Genomic DNA, 20,062 nt, shown 5'->3' with positions numbered 1-20,062 from the left:
TTGATTGTGTAGAGACAGCTTTTCTGAGAAACAACTTTTCATTCATTTTTCAAGAGTAAAATTCTCCTAAGGAAAGGAAATCAGAGTCCCACTGACTGAGAATGATAGTAAAGGGAATAAAGAGACTAACCTTAGTTCTGAGTAGAAAACCAAAGCTCTTTTTTCCCTGTTTTCTGCCATAAGGTTAGTCTCTGCCTCTGTTCAGAAGCTAGGCTGGTCTAGCCCTTTGCAGAATTATCATAGGAAAAAGAGCATGTAGAGAATTAGTAAGCTGTAAATTTGTGCATAAAATAGACCAAAGCTAACTAGCTGCTCTGCTGAATATTATTGATAGCTTAAAAAAAAATAGCTTCTGAAGTTTTACAATATACAGTGAAAAATCCCCTTTTCTGTCCCGTGTATCCCCCTTTAGCAGGGCTTTGGGTTTCAGGTAAAAGCAGGAAATCTGGTAAAACTTGACTCCCAGGGCCTCCCCTCCTGGAAAGGGAACTTTACAATGGAGACAGTGCTGATGGTGGCAGGGCTAGAGTACCTTACTCCTCCTGAGACAGATTCTGGAAGTGAGGGTGGGCTGCAATTTGAAGAGGACTGGTAGAGTTGGCTGTGGCGGAGGGGTCAGGAGGTGGAGGTTGGAGCGGGTTCTGGGGGATGGGCGAGGTGGGTAAAGGGGAGAAGAGTGTGTATTGCCCAGGAGGAGGATGGACTGGGGAAGGAGAGTATCTGGGCCAGAGGTTGGGTGGCAGGGCGTCCATATCTGAAGTTCCTAGAGGGATGTCTGGGGCTCCTAGGGCCGTGAGTGAGAGTCCAGGAAGGAGTCCATGAGTTCCATTCAAGGGTCCATGTGTCCTGCTCAGGTGTCCAGGGGTTTGTTTTAGGGACCTGGAGGTTTGGTTCAGCAGACCAGGAATCTTGGCTCTGAATCCCTGCAGCCTCTTCAGAAGTCCAGAGCCAGTAGTTCTGGCTGAGATGCTGGAGTTTGTCTCCAACAATCCAGAAGTCCTGTTTGGGAGCTTGCGCAGTGTGAGGAATAGGGAGGTATTGCTTGGGACAGCTGTAGTGGGTTGGCTCTGCTTGGCACAGAGGGTGGGCCCTGCTACAAGCAGCAGGAAGCGCACCTTTCCTCGGAGCAGTTGTTGGAAGCTCAGGAATATGGCATTGGGATCCTTGTGAGTTGTGGTCCTGCCCTGTGGAGGAAGCTGAGGGCAGAGGATGGGCCTGAGGCCAGAGACCTGGGCCAGATATCATGCTCCCACATCTCCAGGGAAAGATAAGTCACCGGCACCCATGGCTGGGAGAGAGCACTCCTTAGTTGGTCAGCTGTGCTACTACCCTTATGATTCCCATAATTCTCCTGTCTTCCCTCAGGTCTTCTAAAGGGACTGAGTCAGCAAAGGACAGTTTCTGTATAGTCCTGTTGACTCAGGACTTACCTGGGTTCCAAGGAGGCCCTGCAGGGCCCCAAGGAGGAGGCGGACCTGTCCAGAAAGCTGTCCCAGAAGGGAAGAGAGGCAGGAGGGTCCCAGTTGTCCCCGCGCTGCCAGGACGCCATCCAGGAGAAGGGCTACAGCTCCCAAAACGTCCTGTGCCTTGGTCTGCTCCTGTAAAAGAGATGGAAGGGAGAAGCGGCTTGCTTCAAAGGGCATGCTAATAACGGGTGGGGAGCCCAGAGGAGTAGCCAGTGGAATGAATCATAGGAGCTGAGAATTGGACAGGACCAAGGTCCCACCCAGCACAGGAATTCCTTCACAGTCTCCCGACAATTGGTCATCGGCCTCTGCTTGAACAACTCCAGTGTCCGGTAACCCAGCCTGGTCTTACACTTAATTTCAGTCAGAAGAGTTCTTTCTCCTCCTTACCCTATGCTGAAATCTGTGCTACCTCTCATTTCCTGTGCTGCCAGTCTACCTTTCTGGAACAAAATCTTAGGATCGTAGGATTTTAAAAAATTTAACGTAGAGATGAGACCATCAGAGAGATCATAAAGATGATGAAGAGAGGCTTCCTGATAAATGGCAGAGTTGGCACTGCAAGGGATCCCTAGGAACTGCCCTTTGTCCCTGGCCCAGTTTTCCTAGAAGACCTGAGGGGAAAAAGGGGGATTCTAGGGATCTTGAGGGGAGAAGAGCTGACCTCCCAGGAGGTTTCCTGAGCCTCAGACTAAAGCACTTCCAGCTATACCATAAGACTATCACTTTCATCCAAACTAATCAAAACTAATCAGATGGGCTTTTTTTTTTTTTTTTTTTTTTTTTTGCCATTCGTCACATAACATGTTTTCTATCCTCTCACTGTTCAGATTGCTTCTTCCTTCTGGACACATGCTAGTTTTATATGGCCCTCTGAATAAATCAGCAATGTATCTAGAGGAGGATATCTAGTACTCCTTCAGTACTGTTAAGTGCAGGCCACTTAGAGAAAAGTTTTTTAGGAATATTTCTATGAGGTGGTTGCTAAACATCTAAAGCCACCTAGAATCACTAGCTTTTATTATTTATTTATTTTTAAAAAAGATTTTATTTATTCATGGGAGACACATACACACACAGAGGCAGAGACATAGGCAGAGGGAGAAGCAAGCTCCATGCAGGGAGCCCGATGTGGGAGTCGATCCTGGGACTCCAGGATCATGCCCTGAGCCGAAGGCAGACGCTCAACTGCTGAGCCACCTAGGTGTCCCTAGAATCACTAGCTTTTAAAATAGCTGCTTTAATAGTGTGACATGCTAAGTTTGAGGTCAACTCAGTCCTCCCAAATCTTTTTCCAGTTCTAGGCCCACAAGCTTACATAAGGGAAGTGGGAGCATCGTGGCTTGAAAGCTGGAATAGGACTTTACTCGATTACTTTGAGTAAATGTAGAATTTTTTGTATCTGTGTTAAATTTTACTTTTTTTTTTTTTAATTTATTTATTTATGATAGTCACACAGAGAGAGAGAGGGGCAGAGACACAGGCAGAGGGAGAAGCAGGCTCCATGCACCGGGAGCCCGATGTGGGATTCGATCCCAGGTCTCCAGGATCGTGCCCTGGGCCAAAGGCAGGCGCTAAACCGCTGCGCCACCCAGGGATCCCTTTACTTTGTTTTTGATATAGCCTTTCAGCAATTTGAATCTCGATCCTGTCTTTTGTTATTTTAGCTGTGCTTCCCAGTTTTGTGTCATCTGAGGATGACAGGTCAGTCTTACTTCTTCATGCCAACTTAAGAACTTTGCACAGGAATAGGTCAATGGCATGGCCATGGGAGACTTCCATCTAGCTTTTCTTGGTGGTCAGCTTTGAACATACTGGGACAGCAAGCCATCTTGTCTAGAGGATATCATCACAGCAGAATGTAGATTGGGTTAGGGTTGCCATGCAGAAGAGGAGATATTTTTAGGGAGCTCAGGAATTTTGAAGAATCCATGGAAAGTAGGAGGAAACTGATGAAGACAGGATTTAGGGAGGCCAAGGAAGCGATGGCTTACTTACCTTCTGGGTTTTCCATTCTCCCAAGCTAAAGTCCACAGCAGGCAGCAGGACGGGTGTGGACAAAGGGTAAACGTCTGGACACTGGCTCTATTGAAAAAGATGGATGGTGGGGTGGGTGGGGTGGAGAAGGGATCTCAAATAAAGAGGAGGGGAGGGTATGGTGACCCACTGACCAGGATAGGCTTGTATACCCAGACTAGAGCTTTTAAAAGTGGACTTGATTATGATTGCAAATCGTAATCCTTGTCAAGGAGTGGTGATGGGGAGGTGGACAATATGGGAAGAACAGTGATTGGGTCAGGGAATGAGAGGAAGTGATGGAAGGGTATCTAACCAGTTAATGGATAGAGGGTAGAGTGCCAGGAGATTCTCACCAATCTGCTGTGAAGGACATGGGAGTCACGAAGCATTTTATTTAGGAGACGGGGGTCACAGGCAGGAGGAGCTGGGAGGCATGGATCCAGTCTTGCAGTTAGGAGAAGCATGACCACGAGGAGCAGCTCTTAGGTGAGAAGAAGTGAGGTTGAAAGAGTGGATAAGGAAGAAATCATTGTCAGGTGCTAGTCTAGGAATTCCCATTTAGGACCCAGACCTGAAATCCAGGGAATTTGCCTTTCAGAAGCCTTATTCCTGGAGATTGGGTTCCCGCTGTCCTCCCCACCACCCACCCACCCACCCGGCAGCAGCACCTCCTCTTTGTCTTTCCTCTTTAACCAGGTTTTGATTAGGCCTTAGGGCCCTCAGGTGTTTCTTACCAGTCAGCTCCATTCTGGCCGGGCTGTCTGGTAGGAGTGGCTCCCTGGTTGGGGCCTCTCCCCTGAATCCTTCCTGGGGCCATGGAGGCGGTTTGGGCTCTGGCACTCCTTGCACAGTGGGGCACAGGTGGGCTGAGGAAGAGGATCTGGAATCTATCCTGCAAGTGACAGGAATAATGAACATTTAATCAGGTGTCAAGGAAAAGGCTGCCTGGTGAGGGGAACAGCTGCTGGGAGGGCATGAGATGCTGACCAACCTGGAACTGCTGAAGCTCTGCTCCTGGGTCTCCTTGTGACTGCAGCATATAGTGTCTCCTCTTTGTTAGGGTTCCTCAGTGACTCTGATGCGGGGCTGTGGACAGAATATGTACACACACACACACACATTCATTGGCCTCAAATTCTGAGCAACCTTGGTTTTTTGGTTGGAGACAATATGGGATGAGGAGAGGGAATAGGAGTATTGTGGCATAAGCCTGGAGAAGTGGTTAAAAAGCAGGATATAGAGTCAGGAGGAGGAGAGCTAGCAAATCTGTGTGATGTGTTGAGGGGTAGCTTGGGGAGTGGAGCTGGGGAGGAGACTTGGGCAAAAACAAAACTGGACTACTAGGGGTTGGCGATTACAAGATTATGAGAAAGTGGTATGGGAGCAGTTAACCTCTCATTCTCTCTCCATTTACCCCCACCCATAAGCCTCTTGGAATTTTTCTTTGCACTCCCAGTTCTAAAATAGTGGGTTATCCAAGGCAAAGAGAGAGGCTAATAGTCCTGGAGCTTCCCACCTGAGGCAAGCTGCCTAGCAATGGGCACCTGCTGAGTGAGGCACCTCACCCACCTTACATGGCTTACCTCGCCTTGAACACCCACTGCATCCATCTCATAGCTCACATCTTCCTCCCTGCCCCCTTTGCAGACCCCTTCCAGTTCCTCACAGGACCCCCCACATGGCCTCCTCCTTCTTTGACAAGTCGTGCAAAGAGGCCTGCACCTGATTCAATATTGGGATTTCCTGTAGGTCTGTCAACATGCATGAACCCTCCTCCCACTCCTCTCTCCTTGGGTCCAGCTTCTCCCGTCCTGAGATTTAGAACCTTAAGCTAGCTAGGAATGGCAGGGTACGAATGGGGATTGGGCCTGTGTCCAGCCTGATGCTATACGTCCTAGGCCCTAAATGCACTACCTTTCTCATTTTCTCCCTGGGCACATGTTCCCTTTCCTTAGGGCCAGCCAGGACAGTGCTGTATTCCTCTAAATCTGTGATCAGTCCTTCAGAACTCAGCACCCCACCCCCTACCCCTGCTCTGTCCTGCTCCTCCCATTCTGGGAAGGCTACACTCTTCTCGACAAAGGTCAGTGCCTGTAGGTTCCAGTTTGCCTGCCCCTCCCCCAGCTGGGAGCCCAATTCCTCTTTCCTGTCCTTCCTACCCTCATTTAACTCCAAACCCTGCTTGCCACTCACCGGGTGGAGAAGGGCTCCAGGACCCAGGTGCATAGCAGGCAGCACTCTGGGGATCCGATGGGTAGGAAGACACGTAGTGTTGGGGCACAGCCCCTCCACAGCAGTAGGGTCACAGGCCTGCCCCAGGACACTTCTGCCCAATCAGAGAGCAGGGAGCCACCAGATACCGGTGAAGGCTCCCGGAAGTGACGCTTCTCCTCCCACCCGCACTGAACGTGGAGCCCCTACCTGGACCATGGTCCACTAGCAGAGCCCAGCTCCTCCACCCACACACACTGCAGGGAGGATTACAACAGGGGGATCCATCTTTTTCTAGGAGATGGGAAACCTTGGATGGGAGGGGAGCAGGTCTTTTTTCCTAACAGAAATCTGGCAGGACATTTTTTGTTTCTGCAGAAGAGGCACAGAGATCTGGTTCTGGTTTTAGATTGGTGGGTTTTTCAGTTCCTGATTGGCCAAATTTCTTTTCCTGGACAACACACCTGCTGCTGAGAGCCACCAGGGCTCTTGCTTTCCTGCCTTTCTCTCATATAACCCCATAGGGATCAAGTCTTATTCTCCCTTTCCCAGTGGGAATGTGAGTATTGCCTGTATTAGAAAGACCCTGTCATTGGTCGGTGTCATGGGAAAAGGGCTTGGATTCTTTGAGAGGCCTGCAGGGTGAGGGGTGCATGTTAGGGGTGGTTGGGCTGGGCTCAGGTGCCCCTCTGCAGGGGGCCCAATGGCTCAGACAGCTAAGGCCACTTACCTCCATGCCCGAGCTCTCCTGAGCTTGCCCTTTCTCTCTCCCTCTTCCATCTCCTACCACTCCATATGTGACAAGAGGAATAACCAGGCCCATGTGTCCCTGTCTTAGGAAAGACAGCTGCTGAACCTCCCCCGCAAATACCTCCTGCTGGCCCCCCTCTTCCTTTGGCCCTGGCTCTAGTTCCTTTGCTTTCCCCTCAGTCCCAGTCTCCTCACAGTCTCTGTCCTCAGGGGCCTCCTGGCCTGACCTTGTTCCCATCACCCCCACCCCAGTTCTTCCCCTCCTCCCAAGGATGGGGCTGTCAGCTAAGGAGTATGGCCTAGATCCCGGAATTCTCCAGTTCAGCCAGACAAGATGCCTCCCAAGATTAGGAAGGAGGGTGCTGGGGTGGTTGGGAGGCTGGTGGGCAAATGGGTGTGCGAGGGGACAGGGAGGCAGTCATGACCAGGCAACCAAGACAAAGGAGGCTGGGGGTGCGGTGGAGAGGCAGAGGGTCCCCAGGGGTGATGGGAAGAGGGTGAGAAAGGATGTCAGGCTGGGGACAATGATGGTTGGATGGGCCTGCGGACAGGTTACCGATAGGGAAAGAAATACTGGTGCAGACTGAAAGGGGACTCTTTCTGGCTAAGTCCCTGTCCCGTGGAAGAGTAGAGTGAGGAAAGATCTCAGCCAAGAGGTAGGGACACAGGCCAGGCAGTGAGTGTGGGTAGTATGGGGTTTGAGAGGTGCTGTGGGCCCACGGTAGGGGAGATCAGTTGACGGGCCTTTCCTGCACGTTGTCATCCTTAAAAGAGGAGTCTTCATCCTTCCGGCAGGAACCGAGCACTAGCCCAGTGGCCGGCCCAGGCCTCAGGCCCAGCCTCTGCCCCTCCCTGGCCTGGGGCTCCCGTCTTGGGCCGGACACGCACCTCCCGGTGCAGCCGCCCTGTGGCCGCCAGCAGCGGGGGGCTCCAGACCCGCCTCTCCTCCCCTCTTCGCGCCCCCTGGTCCCTCCCCTCCCCCTACCCCCTTGGCTCCCCCTTCCCCTCCAGCCCCTCCCTCCTCCCCTGCCCCGTCCCAGCCCCTCCCTCCCCTCCCCCACTCGCGATCCGGGCCGCTGCTGCTGGGCCGGACCCCCCGGGCTCAGCCCGGCCCCTCGCCGAGCCGCCGCCGCCGCCCCGTTTGCTGAGGAGGAGGCCCCCGGCCGGGGCGCCGGGCGCGGGGCATAAAACGGGCCAGAGCCGGCGCCCAGGGCACTAGAGCCGCGTACGGCCCGGGTCAGCGCCCGCCCGCCCGCGCTCCTCCCGGCCGCTCCTCCCGCCCCGCCCGGCCCGGCGCCGACTCCCGCCGCCCGACGAGCCCCTCGCCGCACTGCCCGGGCCCTGGCCCCGGCCCCCTCCCGCCGCACCGCCCCCGGCCCGGCCCTCCTCCCACCTCCCTCCTCCCTCTCCTGCTCCCTCCTCCCTCCCGCCTCCCCAGCTGTCCCGTTCGCGTCATGCCGAGCCTCCCGGCCCCGCCGGCCCCGCTGCTGCTCCTCGGGCTGCTGCTGCTCGGCTGCCGGCCGGCCCACGGCGCCGGCCCCGAGCCCCCGGCGCTGCCCATCCGGCCCGAGAAGGAGCCGCTGCCCATTCGCGGAGCGGCAGGTAGGTGGGCGCCCCGGGGGCGCGCGGCAGAGTCCCGCTCGGGGCAAGTCCGCGCCCGCCCGGAGGGGGCGCCGGGCGCAGGTGGCTCAGCGCGGCGGGCGGCCCGGAGGGGCGGGCGGGGGTCGGGAGGCGCGTCGTGCGGGGGCACCCAGGGCCGGCGGGCGGTGCCCAGGGCGGGCACGCCGCGGGAGTGGGACAGCGGCCGCCAGCCAAGCCCGTCCCCGCAGGCTGCTCCTTCGGCGGGAAGGTCTATGCCTTGGACGAGACGTGGCACCCGGACCTGGGGGAGCCCTTCGGGGTGATGCGCTGCGTGCTGTGCGCCTGCGAGGCGGTGAGTGGATCCAACTGCCGGGGATCTGGCCGGGGCCCTGGGGGGTGGGGGAGCGCTCGGTCCGGGATGTCGGAGTGGGCTGGCGCTGCTGAGGAGGAGGAAGCGAGCCTGCAGGTATATACACAAATATATACATTTGTGTACATAATATATATTTTTCTTCTGGCGGAGAAAGTGGGGAGGAAGCGCCCCCTTCAAGTCTCAGGTGTTGACTGTTATTGATCACCCACTATGTGTCAGGCTCTTTGCCAGCGGTTTCCTTGGTCTCTCACTTAACTCCTAGAATAATCCTACTAATTACACACTATTACTGCCCCCATTTTCCAGATAGGGACCTTAAGGCCCAGAGAGGTTAAGTAGTTTGTCTAGGGTCACGCAGCTTGTAAGAGGCAGAGCAGTCCTCACTCCATGGGATGACCTCCCTCTGGTCCCGTGGCCCTCCCCGGCTCGCCCTGGGTCCCACCAACTGGCGTCTTGCACTCACTCGCTTTTCCCATCTTCCCCGCAAGCAGCCTCAGTGGGGTCGCCGCGCCAGGGGCCCGGGCAGGGTCAGCTGCAAGAACATCAAACCCGAGTGCCCAGCCCTGGCCTGCGTGCAGCCGCGTCAGCTGCCGGGACACTGCTGCCAGACCTGCCCCCAGGGTAAGACCCGCTCGCAGTGAGGGGAGCACCGCAGGGCAGTGATACTTGGTCCTGCGCCACGCGGCTGGGCGGCTGGGGCGGACGGAGCAGATGGAACCGCCAGCTGGCTCTCCGAGTGCCCAGCCGAAGCCCGTGTTTCCCTTTTGCCCGGCTTAGAGCGCAGCGGTGCCGAGAGGCAGACGACGGGCCTGGCCTTCGAGTATCCGCGGGACCCAGAGCACCGCAGCTACAGCGACCGCGGGGAGCCGGGCTCCGAGGATCGGTCGCGTGGAGATGGCTACACGGGTAGGCAGGGGCCAGGCAGCAGCTGGATTCGTGGTTTCGGCCCGGGCTGCCTGCTGCAGTGGGTGACGGTACTCGGGACATCTTTTCCTCGCAGACTTTGTGGCGCTGCTGACAGGGCCGAGGTCGCAGGCCGTGGCTCGGGCCCGAGTCTCTCTGCTGCGCTCCAGCTTGCGTTTCTCCATCTCCTACAGGCTGTGAGAAAGGGGAAGGTGGGAGGAGGGGTCAGCTGGGGACTGGGGAAGGAGAGTTGGGAGAGGCTGATGGAGCTGCTCCTGGACTAGGCTCAGAGCCCATGCTCACACGACCTTCATTCCCAGGCTGGACCGCCCTACTCGAATCCGCTTCTCAGACTCTGCTGGCAGCGTCCTGTTTGAACACCCTGCAGCCCCCACTCAAGATGGCCTGGTGAGATGATGCCATTTATGAGTGCTTATCCAGTCTGGGCATTGTACTGGGAGTGTGTTCTGCATTGCTTCCTTTGGTCCTCATAACAGCCCAGTGAGAGGAAGGCACTGACATTATGATGCCCGTTTTACAGATGAGGGAACTGAGGCTCAGTAGCAGAATGTGATTTGCTCAAGGTCACACAGCTAGTAAGTGGTTGAGCCAGGATTTGGACCCCAGCATCTGGTTCCAAGGCCCCTTCTTGAGCTTCCTAGGAGGGCTTGGGGGCCCCTTCCCATAGTCCTTCCTCACCACAGCTGGGCCTCCCTGCTGGCCAGTGTTTCATGCTGTCTAAGTAGGGCCTTCCTGTCTCTCTGCTCCAGGTCTGTGGGGTGTGGCGGGCAGTGCCTCGGTTGTCTCTGCGGCTCCTTAGGGCTGAACAGCTGCACGTGGCACTTGTGACACCCACTCACCCTTCAGGGGAGGTCTGGGGGCCTCTCATCCGACACCGGGCCCTGGCTGCAGGTGAGGGGAGCACATGGGTCCCTGGGTGTGAAGTTCTGAGTCTTCTCTATCCCCAGGAATGGAGTGGTCCCACTCCACTGGGGACTTTCTGATGGGCTCTCCTGGTCCTCCCTCCGCCAGAGACCTTCAGTGCCATCCTGACCCTAGAAGGCCCCCCCCAGCCTGGCATGGGGGGCATTGCCCTACTCACTCTCAGTGACACAGAGGACTCCTTGCATTTTTTGTTGCTCTTCCGTGGACTGCTGGAATCCAGGAGTGGGGGTAAGTGGGATGGGGCAGGTGTGAGGAGAGTAAGGAGAGCACCTCTCTCTCTGAGGCATCCACATGCGTGGCCATTGCAGGACCAACCCAGGTTCCCTTGCGGCTCCAGATTCTACACCAGGGGCAGCTACTGCGAGAGCTGCAGGCCAATGCCTCAGTCCAGGTGAGTGAGGGGCTGGCTCTTGCTGCCCCCTGCTCTGGCCTCTTGCTGCACCCACCATACCTTGCTCTGTCTCCAGGAGCCAGGCTTTGCTGAGGTCCTGCCCAACCTGACAGCCCAGGAGATGGACTGGCTGGTGCTGGGGGAGCTACAGATGGCCCTGGAGAGGGCAGGTGGGCCAGGGCTGCGCATCAGTGGACACATTGCTGCCAGGCAGAGCTGTGATGGTGAGGCAGGGTGGGGCCTGGCACCCTGGGCACACACAACCGAGAGGCACAGACAAGTGGCCAGGGTGGGTATGGGAGGAATCCTGGGGGCCTGGGGTATGAATGGCTGTGAGGCAAGCCCACTGCCACCTTTCTGTCCCTCTGCAGTCCTGCAAAGTGTCCTTTGTGGGGCTGATGCCCTGGTTCCAGTTCAGACGGGTGCAGCCGGCTCAGCCAGCCTCACACTGCTAGGAAATGGCTCCCTGATCTACCAGGTAAGAGTCAGGGGCTGAAGAAGGGAGAGGGCAGCAGGATAGGGTGGGGCTTTAGCCTGCAGGGTTCAGGCCTCAGGCCTTCTCTACCACTCCAATTTGCCCTCTCCAACCCTGCCCGCCAGGTGCAAGTGGTAGGTACAGGCAGTGAGGTGGTGGCCATGACGCTGGAGACCAAGCCTCAGAGGAGAAACCAGCGTACTGTCCTGTGCCACATGGCTGGACTCCAGCCGGGAGGACACATGGTGAGTGCTTCAGGCAGAGCCAGGCCACAGGGTCCGTGCACCAGAGCTAATAATAATGCAGGGGCGTGGAAAGCCAGGTTGGACAAGCAGAGCTGTTGAGAATCATTCACTCACTACCAGGTTCTCTCACTGGCACATTGATTTCCTGGACACATTTTTGGTGAGCCTCAGGCTAGGGACTGGAATACGAAGAAAAGCAGATGTGCCCCTGTCCTCAGCAACCGTACATCAAATGGAGGAGGAGTTGAACAGGGAGACCACATAACTATAAATGTGTCAGCAACAAGTGCCACTCACTGAGCCTTTCTATGTGCTACATACTGTACCGATTGCCTTTCTCATATTATTTTTGGCCTTCATGGTTCCTGTTTTTAAAAAATATTTTATTTATTTATTCATGAGAGACACAGAGAGAGAAGCAGAGACATAGGCAAAGGGAGAAGCAGGTTCCCTGCAGGGAGCCTGATGTGGGATTGCATCCCAGGACCCGGGGATCACAACCCAAGGCGAAGGCAGATGCTCAACCACTGAGCCACCCAGGCGCCCCATGGTTCTCATTTTATAGATGATGAAGTGAAGGATCAGAGAGGTTAAGACTGTTACATAGGTAGGAAGTGGCAGAGGAGGGACTTGACCAGGCCTTGCGAGGTTCTTACTCAGTTATGCATGTGTGCTTTGGGCGTAACGAGTGCACAAAGCATGGAAAGGCGTTCAGAATCTTGGGCTTGTGGGAAAGCTGAGAAGGGTTCATCTGGAATCTAGCAGGCTGCAGCCAGGGCTCATCCTTCCCTGCCCTCCCCTCCCCAGGCTGTGGGTGTCTGCCCTGGACTGGGTGCCCGAGGGGCTCACATGCTGCTGCAGAATGAGCTGTTCCTGAATGTGGGCACCAAGGACTTTCCAGATGGAGAACTGCGGGGGCATGTGGCTGCCCTGCCCTACAGTGGACACAGTGCACGCCATGATAGTGAGTGCCCCGGGGGGTTGCCTGCACTCCAGTGTCCTCTAATCTGTGACTCAAGCATGGGAGGAATGGGGCCAGGGGGCCAGGGCCTGGTGTGTCTTTCTCTGTGCCTGAGCTCCAGGTTGGCATCTGGAGAAGGTGGGGATGTATAGCCTGGCCCTGCTGGGGGACTCTGATGCCATGGTACAGGAGTCTAAAACTTGCTGCCCCCCAGGCCTGGGCCTATGGACAGTGTCTGCCTGTCTGTGGAATGCGTGTTGGGGGAGATGGGGAATACCGGGATGAAGGGAGTGGCTGCTCTAGGCCACCTCCTCAGCTGTCGCCTCTCTTCTATCTGGATCCAGCACTGCCCGTGCCCCTGGCAGGAGCCTTGGTGTTACCCCCTGTGCAGAGCCAGGCAGCAGGACATGCCTGGCTCTCCCTGGACACTCACTGTCACCTGCATTATGAAGTGTTGCTGGCTGGGCTTGGTGGCTCAGAACAGGGCACTGTCACTGCCCACCTCCTCGGGCCTCCTGGGATGCCAGGGCCCCGGCGGCTGCTGAAGGGATTCTATGGCCCAGAGGTGAGGACGTGTTGGTGGAGGCAGCTTGGAAAAGATCTGCTTGTTAGCATGAAGAGCTGTGCAGGCCTGTGGCGGGGGAAGCAGAGAGCTGGTAGCCTGGCACGGCACAGCTGACACGGGCTCGGGAGTCAGGCCACCTGGCTATGAATCTGACCCAGCCTCCTAGTATCCATCCTCCTTTCCTGCATCCCTGTCTGGCGGGCTCTCTTAGATAGTATGTGATGTCCTAGACCTCCAGAGGAGTGGGTGGGATGACGCAAGCCTCCTCAGATGGGGTGGGCTATCAGACTCGGAAGTCAGAGAGACCTGACACCACGGCTAGTGGGCTTCAATTCCCTGAAGACTTTATTTAACCTTCCCATGTCTCAGTTTCTCGGCTGTGAATTGAGAATGGTGGGCACAGCCCTAGAACGCCTTGTTTCTACCCCTTATCCTGTCTCATACAGGCCCAGGGAGTGGTCAAGGACCTGGAGCCAGAGCTGCTGCGGCACCTGGCACAGGGCACTGCCTCCCTCCTGATCACCACCAAGGGGAGCCCCCAAGGGGAGCTCCGCGGGCAGGTAGGCAGGCGGTGTGGCCCGCTAGGGGTGGTTCAGAGTCCGGCTGGGTGCTCTTGCCCGAGTCACTTGCTCTCTCTGAGCCTTGGGAGTGGTAGTATCACATTCCCTGGCTGGTTGGGAGCATGAGGCCAGAGAAGGTTCATGACCAGGCTGGCAGCAGACCATCCTGTCCCTGGTTGTTGGGGGTGATTGCTGCTGCTATTAGCATCTTCCCTGGTGTGGGGGTGCTCAGAGGTCGAGGTGTTTCCGGCAGGCGGGCTGGCCGTGGCTGGTGGAGACGCAAGGGGGAGCCCAGGCGCTGCCTCAACCCGCCTCTCCTCCCAGGTGCACATCGCCAACCAGTGCGAGGTGGGCGGCCTGCGCCTGGCGGCGGCGGGGGCCGAGGGAGCGTGGACGCCCGGGTCTCCGGATGCAGCGGCAGCTGCGCTGCCCGCGGTGCCCGCTGTGCTCGGCCCCGACGCCCCCGCCCCTGCCAAACCGGGCGGCCCTGGGCGGCCCCGAGACCCCAACACCTGCTTCTTCGAGGGGCAGCAGCGCCCCCATGGGGCCCGCTGGGCGCCTAACTATGACCCGCTCTGTTCGCTCTGCACCTGCCAGGTAGGGCTCCGCTGGTGGAAGGGCGCACTGAAGTCTGGGTTTGGGGCAAGGGTCCCAGTCAACCCCCCAGCCCCCACCTCTCTTTGCAGAAGCGCACGGTGATTTGTGATCCGGTGGTGTGCCCGCCACCCAGCTGTCCCACCCCCGTACAGGCACCGGACCAGTGCTGCCCTGTGTGCCCAGGTGAGGGTCCTGCCTGAGTACAGGATGTAGTGGAAGGTCCACCGTGTAGCATGAAGTCTCTAGGGAGGGAAGGGGGGTGGTCTTCCTCTGCCTTCACTCTTTCTTTGGGTCCACAGAGAAACAAGATGTCAGAGACCTGCCAGGGCTGTCACGAACCAGAGACCCTGGAGAGGGTGAGCTGGAAGTCTGCGAGCAAGGGTGGGGAATCCAGGGGAGCTGTTGGGTGGGACCAGGAAAGGAACAAAAGGGTGAGACTATATATGGGGAGAGGGTAGAGGGAGGCTGAGGGGCACAGATTCCAAATGACATGTTAGGCTTCATTTGAGTCACTGGTCCACAAATGGGCCCTGGGGTTAGACTAGTGTGGGGTTGTCCTGAGACTGCAGCCCTGATTGTGGGCCCAGCCAATGAGCTCAGTACTCATGCAGCTGGGCACTGTCCCTCCCCACCCCCCAGGCTGCTATTTTGATGGTGACCGGAGCTGGCGGGCAGCGGGTACCCGGTGGCACCCCGTCGTGCCCCCATTTGGCTTAATTAAGTGTGCTGTCTGCACCTGCAAGGTATGGCTGCCCAATCCTCTCTGGTGCCATAACCCAGCAGGGTCCGCAGAAATGGGGAGGGGGCTGCCAGAAGAGGAGAGCTCAGCCTTGGTGCAGAAGGCTCAAGGATGAGAACACTGTGAAAAGTCCTTTGAGCTTTGAGAGTCAGCTTCCTGCAGGAAAAGGGAAGGGCTGACGTGGGTGTGATTTCTGGCTTTGCTCGCTGACTCGCTCCATATAGCCCTGGCATTTTCTGTTGCTCCCCGAACTTCCCTTTCCACTCCTATAAGCAGATAGGAGAGCATCTACATTGCAGGGCTACCATGAGCATTTGAGTTCAGGTATATAAAGCACCAGTCCAGGGCCTCTGAGTGAAAGGTCATTGAAATATGACATTTGAGGGATGGAAAAGGAAAGGGAGGTTGCAGGAGGCTCCCCTTCCTTTCTGACACCCTCCTTCAATGGATCCCTGCAGGGGGGCACTGGAGAGGTGCACTGTGAGAAGGTGCACTGTCCTCGGCTGGCCTGTGCCCAGCCCATCCGTGCCAACCCCACTGACTGCTGCAAACAGTGTCCAGGTGAGGGGGGTGGGCACTGAGGCTTCTTGGGGCAGATGAGGTGCCCCATTGCCTTGTCCTGGGTGAGGGGATGTGTGGTGAGGGTGGACAGAAGGGAATTCTCAGCTCATTCAACATTCACTGAGCATCGTTCCGTGCCTAGCCTGCATTTGGAAAGAAGGTGCATGTATTTATTAGAGGGCTATAATGGGTTCCAGTTTCTGCCCTTTCCATCTATCCCCCCTCTCTCCCTGCCTTAATTCAATCCAGCCATCCAACTATTCATCCATCCATCCGTCCATCCGTCCATCCATCCTCTCATCTAAATGTGTCACCTACTAAGTGGCAGAAACTGCTAGGTGTTGGAGATTCAAAGACAAAACCCTGGTGTCCCTCACAGGACTCACATCTGCTGAACTCTTCTTCCCTTCCCTCCCCCCCAACAGTGGGGTCAGGAGCCCACCCCCAGTTGGGGGACCCCATGCAGGCCGATGGGCCCCGGGGCTGCCGTTTTGCAGGGCAGTGGTTCCCAGAGAGCCAGAGCTGGCACCCCTCGGTGCCTCCCTTTGGGGAGATGAGCTGTATCACCTGCAGATGTGGGGTGAGTGGGGAGTGTGCTTTGTGTGAGGTGGGTATTGGGGGCCTGGCCCAGAATGGGAGACCTTTCCAGGGAGGGCAGGCTCCTGGGAGAGGGCTTCCCTGAAGGGGCTGAAGACTGCTGTGTCTCTGTGCCTGTGGGTACCCTCAAAATCTGGTCTGTCCTGCACCAGGCAGGGGTACCCCACTGTGAGCGGGATGACTGTTCACTGCCACTGTCTTGCGGCCCAGGGAAGGAGAGTCGCTGCTGCTCCCACTGCGCATCTCGGCGGGGTAAGTAAGGGGGCTGTCGGTAGGTGCCTGGGGAGGGAAGGCAGCACCCGCTGCCTGCCAGGAGCCATGCCATCTGCTTCACGAGTGCCATTCCATTCCACCACACAGCAGCCTTGTAGACTTGGTATCGATTGCTTTTGCTTTACAAATGAGATTTCTGAAGCTCAGAGGAGTTAGGCAGCTAGACTAAGGTCACATGGCTCCAAAATTGACTCCCTTCTGCCTCCAGCAGCCCCAGAGACCAGGACAGTTCCAGAGCTGGAGAAAGAAGCCGAAGGCTCCTAGGGAGCCTCCAGAAGACCGCATGACCAAGAGGACGGGGCCTGGGCTGGGGGAAGGAGTGGCGCCAAGGACCCTGCATTCTCCTGTGGGAAACCCAGTGCCTTTGGCTCCTCTTTTCTGCCTCTTCTCCCTCCCCCCACTACCTCTGGGAACCACAACTCCACAAGGGGAAGGGGCAGCCAGGGCAGACCAAGGCCATGGCCACTCCGGCTCCTGCCCCATCACCCTCCAGCCTCTGCCCTGGAAGCCCAACCCCTTTCTTTCTGTACATAATGTCACTGGCTTGTTGGGATTTTTAATTTATCCTCACTCAGCACCAAGGGTCCCCCCCCACTTCACTCCTGCTGCCCCTGAGCTGAGCAGAGTCATTATTGGAGATTTTTGTATTTATTAAAACTTTTTTTTTTTTCAAGCTCGGTGCTAAAAGTTGTCTTTGTGACCAGGGACCTGAGTGGGCCCCAGTGGAGAAGGTCTGAGAGTGGAGCCCTGGCTCTAGGGACTTTTCTCTCTGAGCCTTGGGGAGCGTGCAAAGACCAGGAGAGGGAGAGGGAGAGGGGCAGCACGGTTGTTGGCTGCTGGGATTCCGCAGTGGGGCCTGAGACTGTCCCTGAGATGGGCCAGAGCCTGAAGAACTCAGGCAGGCCGAAGCAAGTGTGGTTTCCACTGGCCTATGCATGGCTGGCATTCTGCTGACCCCATGTTTGAAGTGGCTCCAAAAAGAGAAACAAAAGTGCCCCCAGCCTCTTATCTTCTTCTGTCTCAAGTGAGGCAACCACATCTCTGTTATTCTTTTCTGGAAATGAATTGTGTTCTGGACCAGTTCTGGGGCAAATCTGGATCAGAGTGGACTTGGCCCTTGCCCAGTTCTTGGCTGAGCTTATCTTGGGACCAAGTGATGTATGGAATAAGATAGGACCTCTCCCTACACCCCACCCCCCTTCCTGCCAGCAGCAACTGGGCATGCCCAGAGCTCAGGGGCATGAGGGAAAGGAGTGTCAGGATAGCGAGCTAGCAATATATGTACCTGCAGATCTATCTGCTGTATAAACAGTATGGGATTAAGTGAATATGGAATTTTGTGACCTAGTCGAGTACCAGGAAAGGGCAATCATAGCCTTCTTGTTTAGGGTGAGGCATGCCATGCGTGCTTAAGAAATTATTGTCTTGGCCCCTGGAAGCTCCAGTTCCACTGTTAACTGGTTGAGGTATTTAACCTTCAGGAGTCCCTGTTTCCTTTCTGTAAAACTAGTATTTCCCTCACAAGATTTGATCAGAACGTGTGACTCCCGTAGCTCTGTGCCTGGCACACATTAGTCAGAAAGGCACTCTGACTGGGGTAGGATTCCAGGAGCTGGTTTGAAAGGGAAGGCAGGGAGAAGTCTGAGGAAGAGTGTGGCCAAGGGTTTCAATGATGTGATATGCTGCCGAATGGCCAGGGGGAGTAGGGAAGGCTGGCTGGAGACGAAGGGAGGATAGGATGAGGGAAACTGGACTTGGCCCAGAGCCCTGGTTGTCAGCCGGGGGGATCATGAAGGTCAGATAGGGAAGACAGCAGCAGGTTTGGCATGGGGTGAAACATAGGGAACAAAGTACAGGGTCAGGTGTGGTGGGATGGAGGATGTGGCTCAGAAATGCCTGTGCTGATGATATTGTCCTCCCTGGCGAGGGAGTTTCGAGGGAAGAAGGGTTGAAAAGAAAATTTTGATCCTTCAATTCAACATGAGTTTGGTACTGATGCTCACAAGACGGGAGGAAAGGCAGAGCCAGTGAGCATCCACAGGGTGGCTCAACGGTCTTGCCCCAGGGATCCTGCCCCATGGGATGGGACCCATTAGGGCTTCAGAGCAGGGTCAGGGGATGTCAGCCGAGTGCCCAGGCAGAGCAGTGTTCTCCTCAGACAACAGTCCCTGAAACAGCTCTCCCATCATAGTCCGCATTCCCACTGTGGCTGGCTAGTCCCCAAGGCCCTGCTGAGCCCCAGGGAGGTGGCGTGGTGGTGACCACGGAAGTCCAGCCGGGCATAGCGAGGAGGAGCTCAGTTGACAGACTGGGAGCCCTGACCTGCAGAGACCTCAAGAGGGCACCCCAGCCATTCCCCTCTAGGCGAATGCACAGACTCAGAGGGCCCTTTCCTTTCTACCACCACCACCACCACCTGAGTAGAAGCCCATTTTCCTGGGTAGAGTAGGTCAGTGTTTCAGAACAGTTGCTGGTGGGATTTAAAGTTTGATCTCTAACTGCGTCAGTCAGGCCTTCTACTTGGCAAAGGGTTTGACAGGGCTTCAGGGCTAAAAAGAGATGGGAGGTAGTACACAGGGGCTCTGTCTGGCCTGAGGAGGAATGGAGGTGGCTCTGACATATCTGTTTTTGTGAGGAGAAGGCTCCTTCATGTATAGCCTTCCACTTTGCCACTTTTGACTTGTGAATGGTGGCTTATGAGGGCTGCAGTGACATCATTTGCCAGCTTTCATGCGTCACATCCAGATTCTGGTGTCTGGTGAGGAACAGCCACTTGGAGCTATCGCATGGTGGCGCTGCTGGCAGCCACCCATTGGTCCTCATTGGGCCAAGCCTCCAAGCAGTGTCTGTGCAGGTATTTGAATCCTTGATGGTGATGGCTTAGGAACATGGTTTTCAAACCCTGCCAGTGGGCGTGTGAAGGCGCCTCCCTCTGGGCACAGGGAGCAGTGGGGCTGGGAGGGCAGGGCAGCCCAGGTGCCTCCTGGGAGTAGGGAGTCCAGACCCTACTCTCCTTCCGTTTGGGCGCCACTTCTGCAAAAACCTGCATTCCAGAGAAGAACTGGTTGCCTTCAAAAAAGTTTCAGAACAACTGTTTTATTGCATTCCACCTCTTTTTTTACAAAAAATAATGGGAAATAGAAAAAATGTGACTCTTCTGACACAACAGAAGTAGCAGAGGGGGAGGGTTCATGAAGGAATAAAGTGGGCATGAGGAGGTGGTCTGCGAAGGACACATTTTAGCTCATCATATTCTAGGTAGTCAGAGACAATTGGGAAGGACAAAAGCAAAAAGAATGTGTATGGAATACTGGAAATACATCGCTAAAGACGACAGAAGTATTGTACACCCGAAGGTGATATAATATCATGTGCAGTTAGAGTTCAATTAAAAAAGAACACAACAAATGGGGGAGGAATTCTTAGGGATTGTGTGATGATTACGCTCTGAGAATGGAGCCACCCCCTTATAACAGTGTTGGCCTTTGTTATATGCATTCATGAACAAAAGGAGCTGCCAGGTTGCTCTTCCTCATCACAGAAGTAAGTCATTGTGAACAATGATGAATAACTCACAAATGTGTGAGTAAGAAAGAAAAGGTCACCTGCCAGCAAGAAAGAATCCCAACCACTCCAATTCTTTAAAAATCCCTGGGCCGGGGGGGGGGGGGGGGGGGGAATCACTGGGTATTTTTCTAAGTTTTTCTAAGTTTTAGTTTGCCCTGCCTCCCTGGGTCCTGTCCCTGCAGCACGTCTGTCCCCACTTGTGAAGTAAGTGACGGCTGTCCTTGACCCAGTGGAGAGTATTTGCATGATGACCTCTGGAGCTGGAATACAAGGTGCTCAAATA

General features: G+C 55.8%; 2 protein-coding genes across 9 annotated transcripts; one reads left to right on the top strand and one right to left on the bottom strand.

The window, feature by feature from the left end:
• Positions 1-306: 306 nt before the first annotated feature.
• On the bottom strand, positions 307-6,546 carry THPO (thrombopoietin). 5 transcript variants are annotated; one of them, XM_072752545.1, is made up of 7 exons: positions 6,427-6,546; positions 4,477-4,571; positions 4,220-4,377; positions 3,839-3,966; positions 3,465-3,551; positions 1,431-1,598; positions 307-1,196 (listed from the first exon to the last, which is right to left on the bottom strand). In XM_072752545.1, exons 3-7 carry the CDS (start codon positions 4,230-4,232, stop codon positions 534-536), a joined length of 1,059 nt encoding a protein of 352 aa, XP_072608646.1. In that variant the 5' UTR covers positions 4,233-4,377; positions 4,477-4,571; positions 6,427-6,546; the 3' UTR covers positions 307-533. The 5 variants fall into 5 exon arrangements, with proteins under 5 accessions (XP_072608646.1, XP_072608645.1, XP_072608648.1 ...); XM_072752544.1 differs by lacking the exon at positions 6,427-6,546 and adding an exon at positions 5,679-5,817; XM_072752547.1 differs by lacking the exon at positions 6,427-6,546 and adding an exon at positions 5,679-5,817 and having other exon boundaries at positions 307-1,184.
• Positions 6,547-7,632: 1,086 nt separating this feature from the next.
• CHRD (chordin) lies at positions 7,633-16,885 on the top strand. 4 transcript variants are annotated; one of them, XM_072752542.1, is made up of 23 exons: positions 7,633-8,048; positions 8,276-8,379; positions 8,889-9,021; positions 9,178-9,306; positions 9,401-9,500; positions 9,624-9,711; positions 10,074-10,215; positions 10,336-10,476; positions 10,557-10,639; positions 10,716-10,863; positions 11,011-11,117; positions 11,240-11,359; positions 12,167-12,323; positions 12,665-12,885; positions 13,332-13,445; positions 13,770-14,042; positions 14,132-14,225; positions 14,342-14,398; positions 14,682-14,785; positions 15,240-15,342; positions 15,768-15,922; positions 16,092-16,191; positions 16,421-16,885. In XM_072752542.1, exons 1-23 carry the CDS (start codon positions 7,901-7,903, stop codon positions 16,474-16,476), a joined length of 2,877 nt encoding a protein of 958 aa, XP_072608643.1. In that variant the 5' UTR covers positions 7,633-7,900; the 3' UTR covers positions 16,477-16,885. The 4 variants fall into 4 exon arrangements, with proteins under 4 accessions (XP_072608643.1, XP_072608642.1, XP_072608640.1 ...); XM_072752541.1 differs by having other exon boundaries at positions 7,761-8,048; positions 8,892-9,021; positions 16,424-16,885; XM_072752539.1 differs by having other exon boundaries at positions 7,808-8,048; positions 8,892-9,021.
• Positions 16,886-20,062: the final 3,177 nt, after the last annotated feature.

This window comes from Vulpes vulpes, chromosome 3, assembly GCF_048418805.1.
Source record: "Vulpes vulpes isolate BD-2025 chromosome 3, VulVul3, whole genome shotgun sequence".
In the NCBI taxonomy this organism is placed as follows: Eukaryota; Metazoa; Chordata; class Mammalia; order Carnivora; family Canidae; genus Vulpes; species Vulpes vulpes.
This window is presented reverse-complemented; position numbering and strand designations above follow the sequence as displayed.

Coding starts and splice junctions, on each gene's coding strand:
- THPO (XM_072752545.1), bottom strand. Junction 3,552..3,838: donor ATGTCCTTCACAGCAGATTG/GTGAGAATCTCC, acceptor CTTTTTCAATAG/AGCCAGTGTCCAGACGTTTA. Junction 1,197..1,430: donor AGGGCCTCCTTGGAACCCAG/GTAAGTCCTGAG, acceptor CTCTGCCCTCAG/CTTCCTCCACAGGGCAGGAC.
- CHRD (XM_072752542.1), top strand. CDS start 7,901: ATGCCGAGCCTCCCGGCCCCGCCGGCCCCGCTGCTGCTCCTCGGGCTG. Junction 12,324..12,664: donor ACACAGTGCACGCCATGATA/GTGAGTGCCCCG, acceptor ATCTGGATCCAG/CACTGCCCGTGCCCCTGGCA. Junction 16,192..16,420: donor CCACTGCGCATCTCGGCGGG/GTAAGTAAGGGG, acceptor TTCTGCCTCCAG/CAGCCCCAGAGACCAGGACA.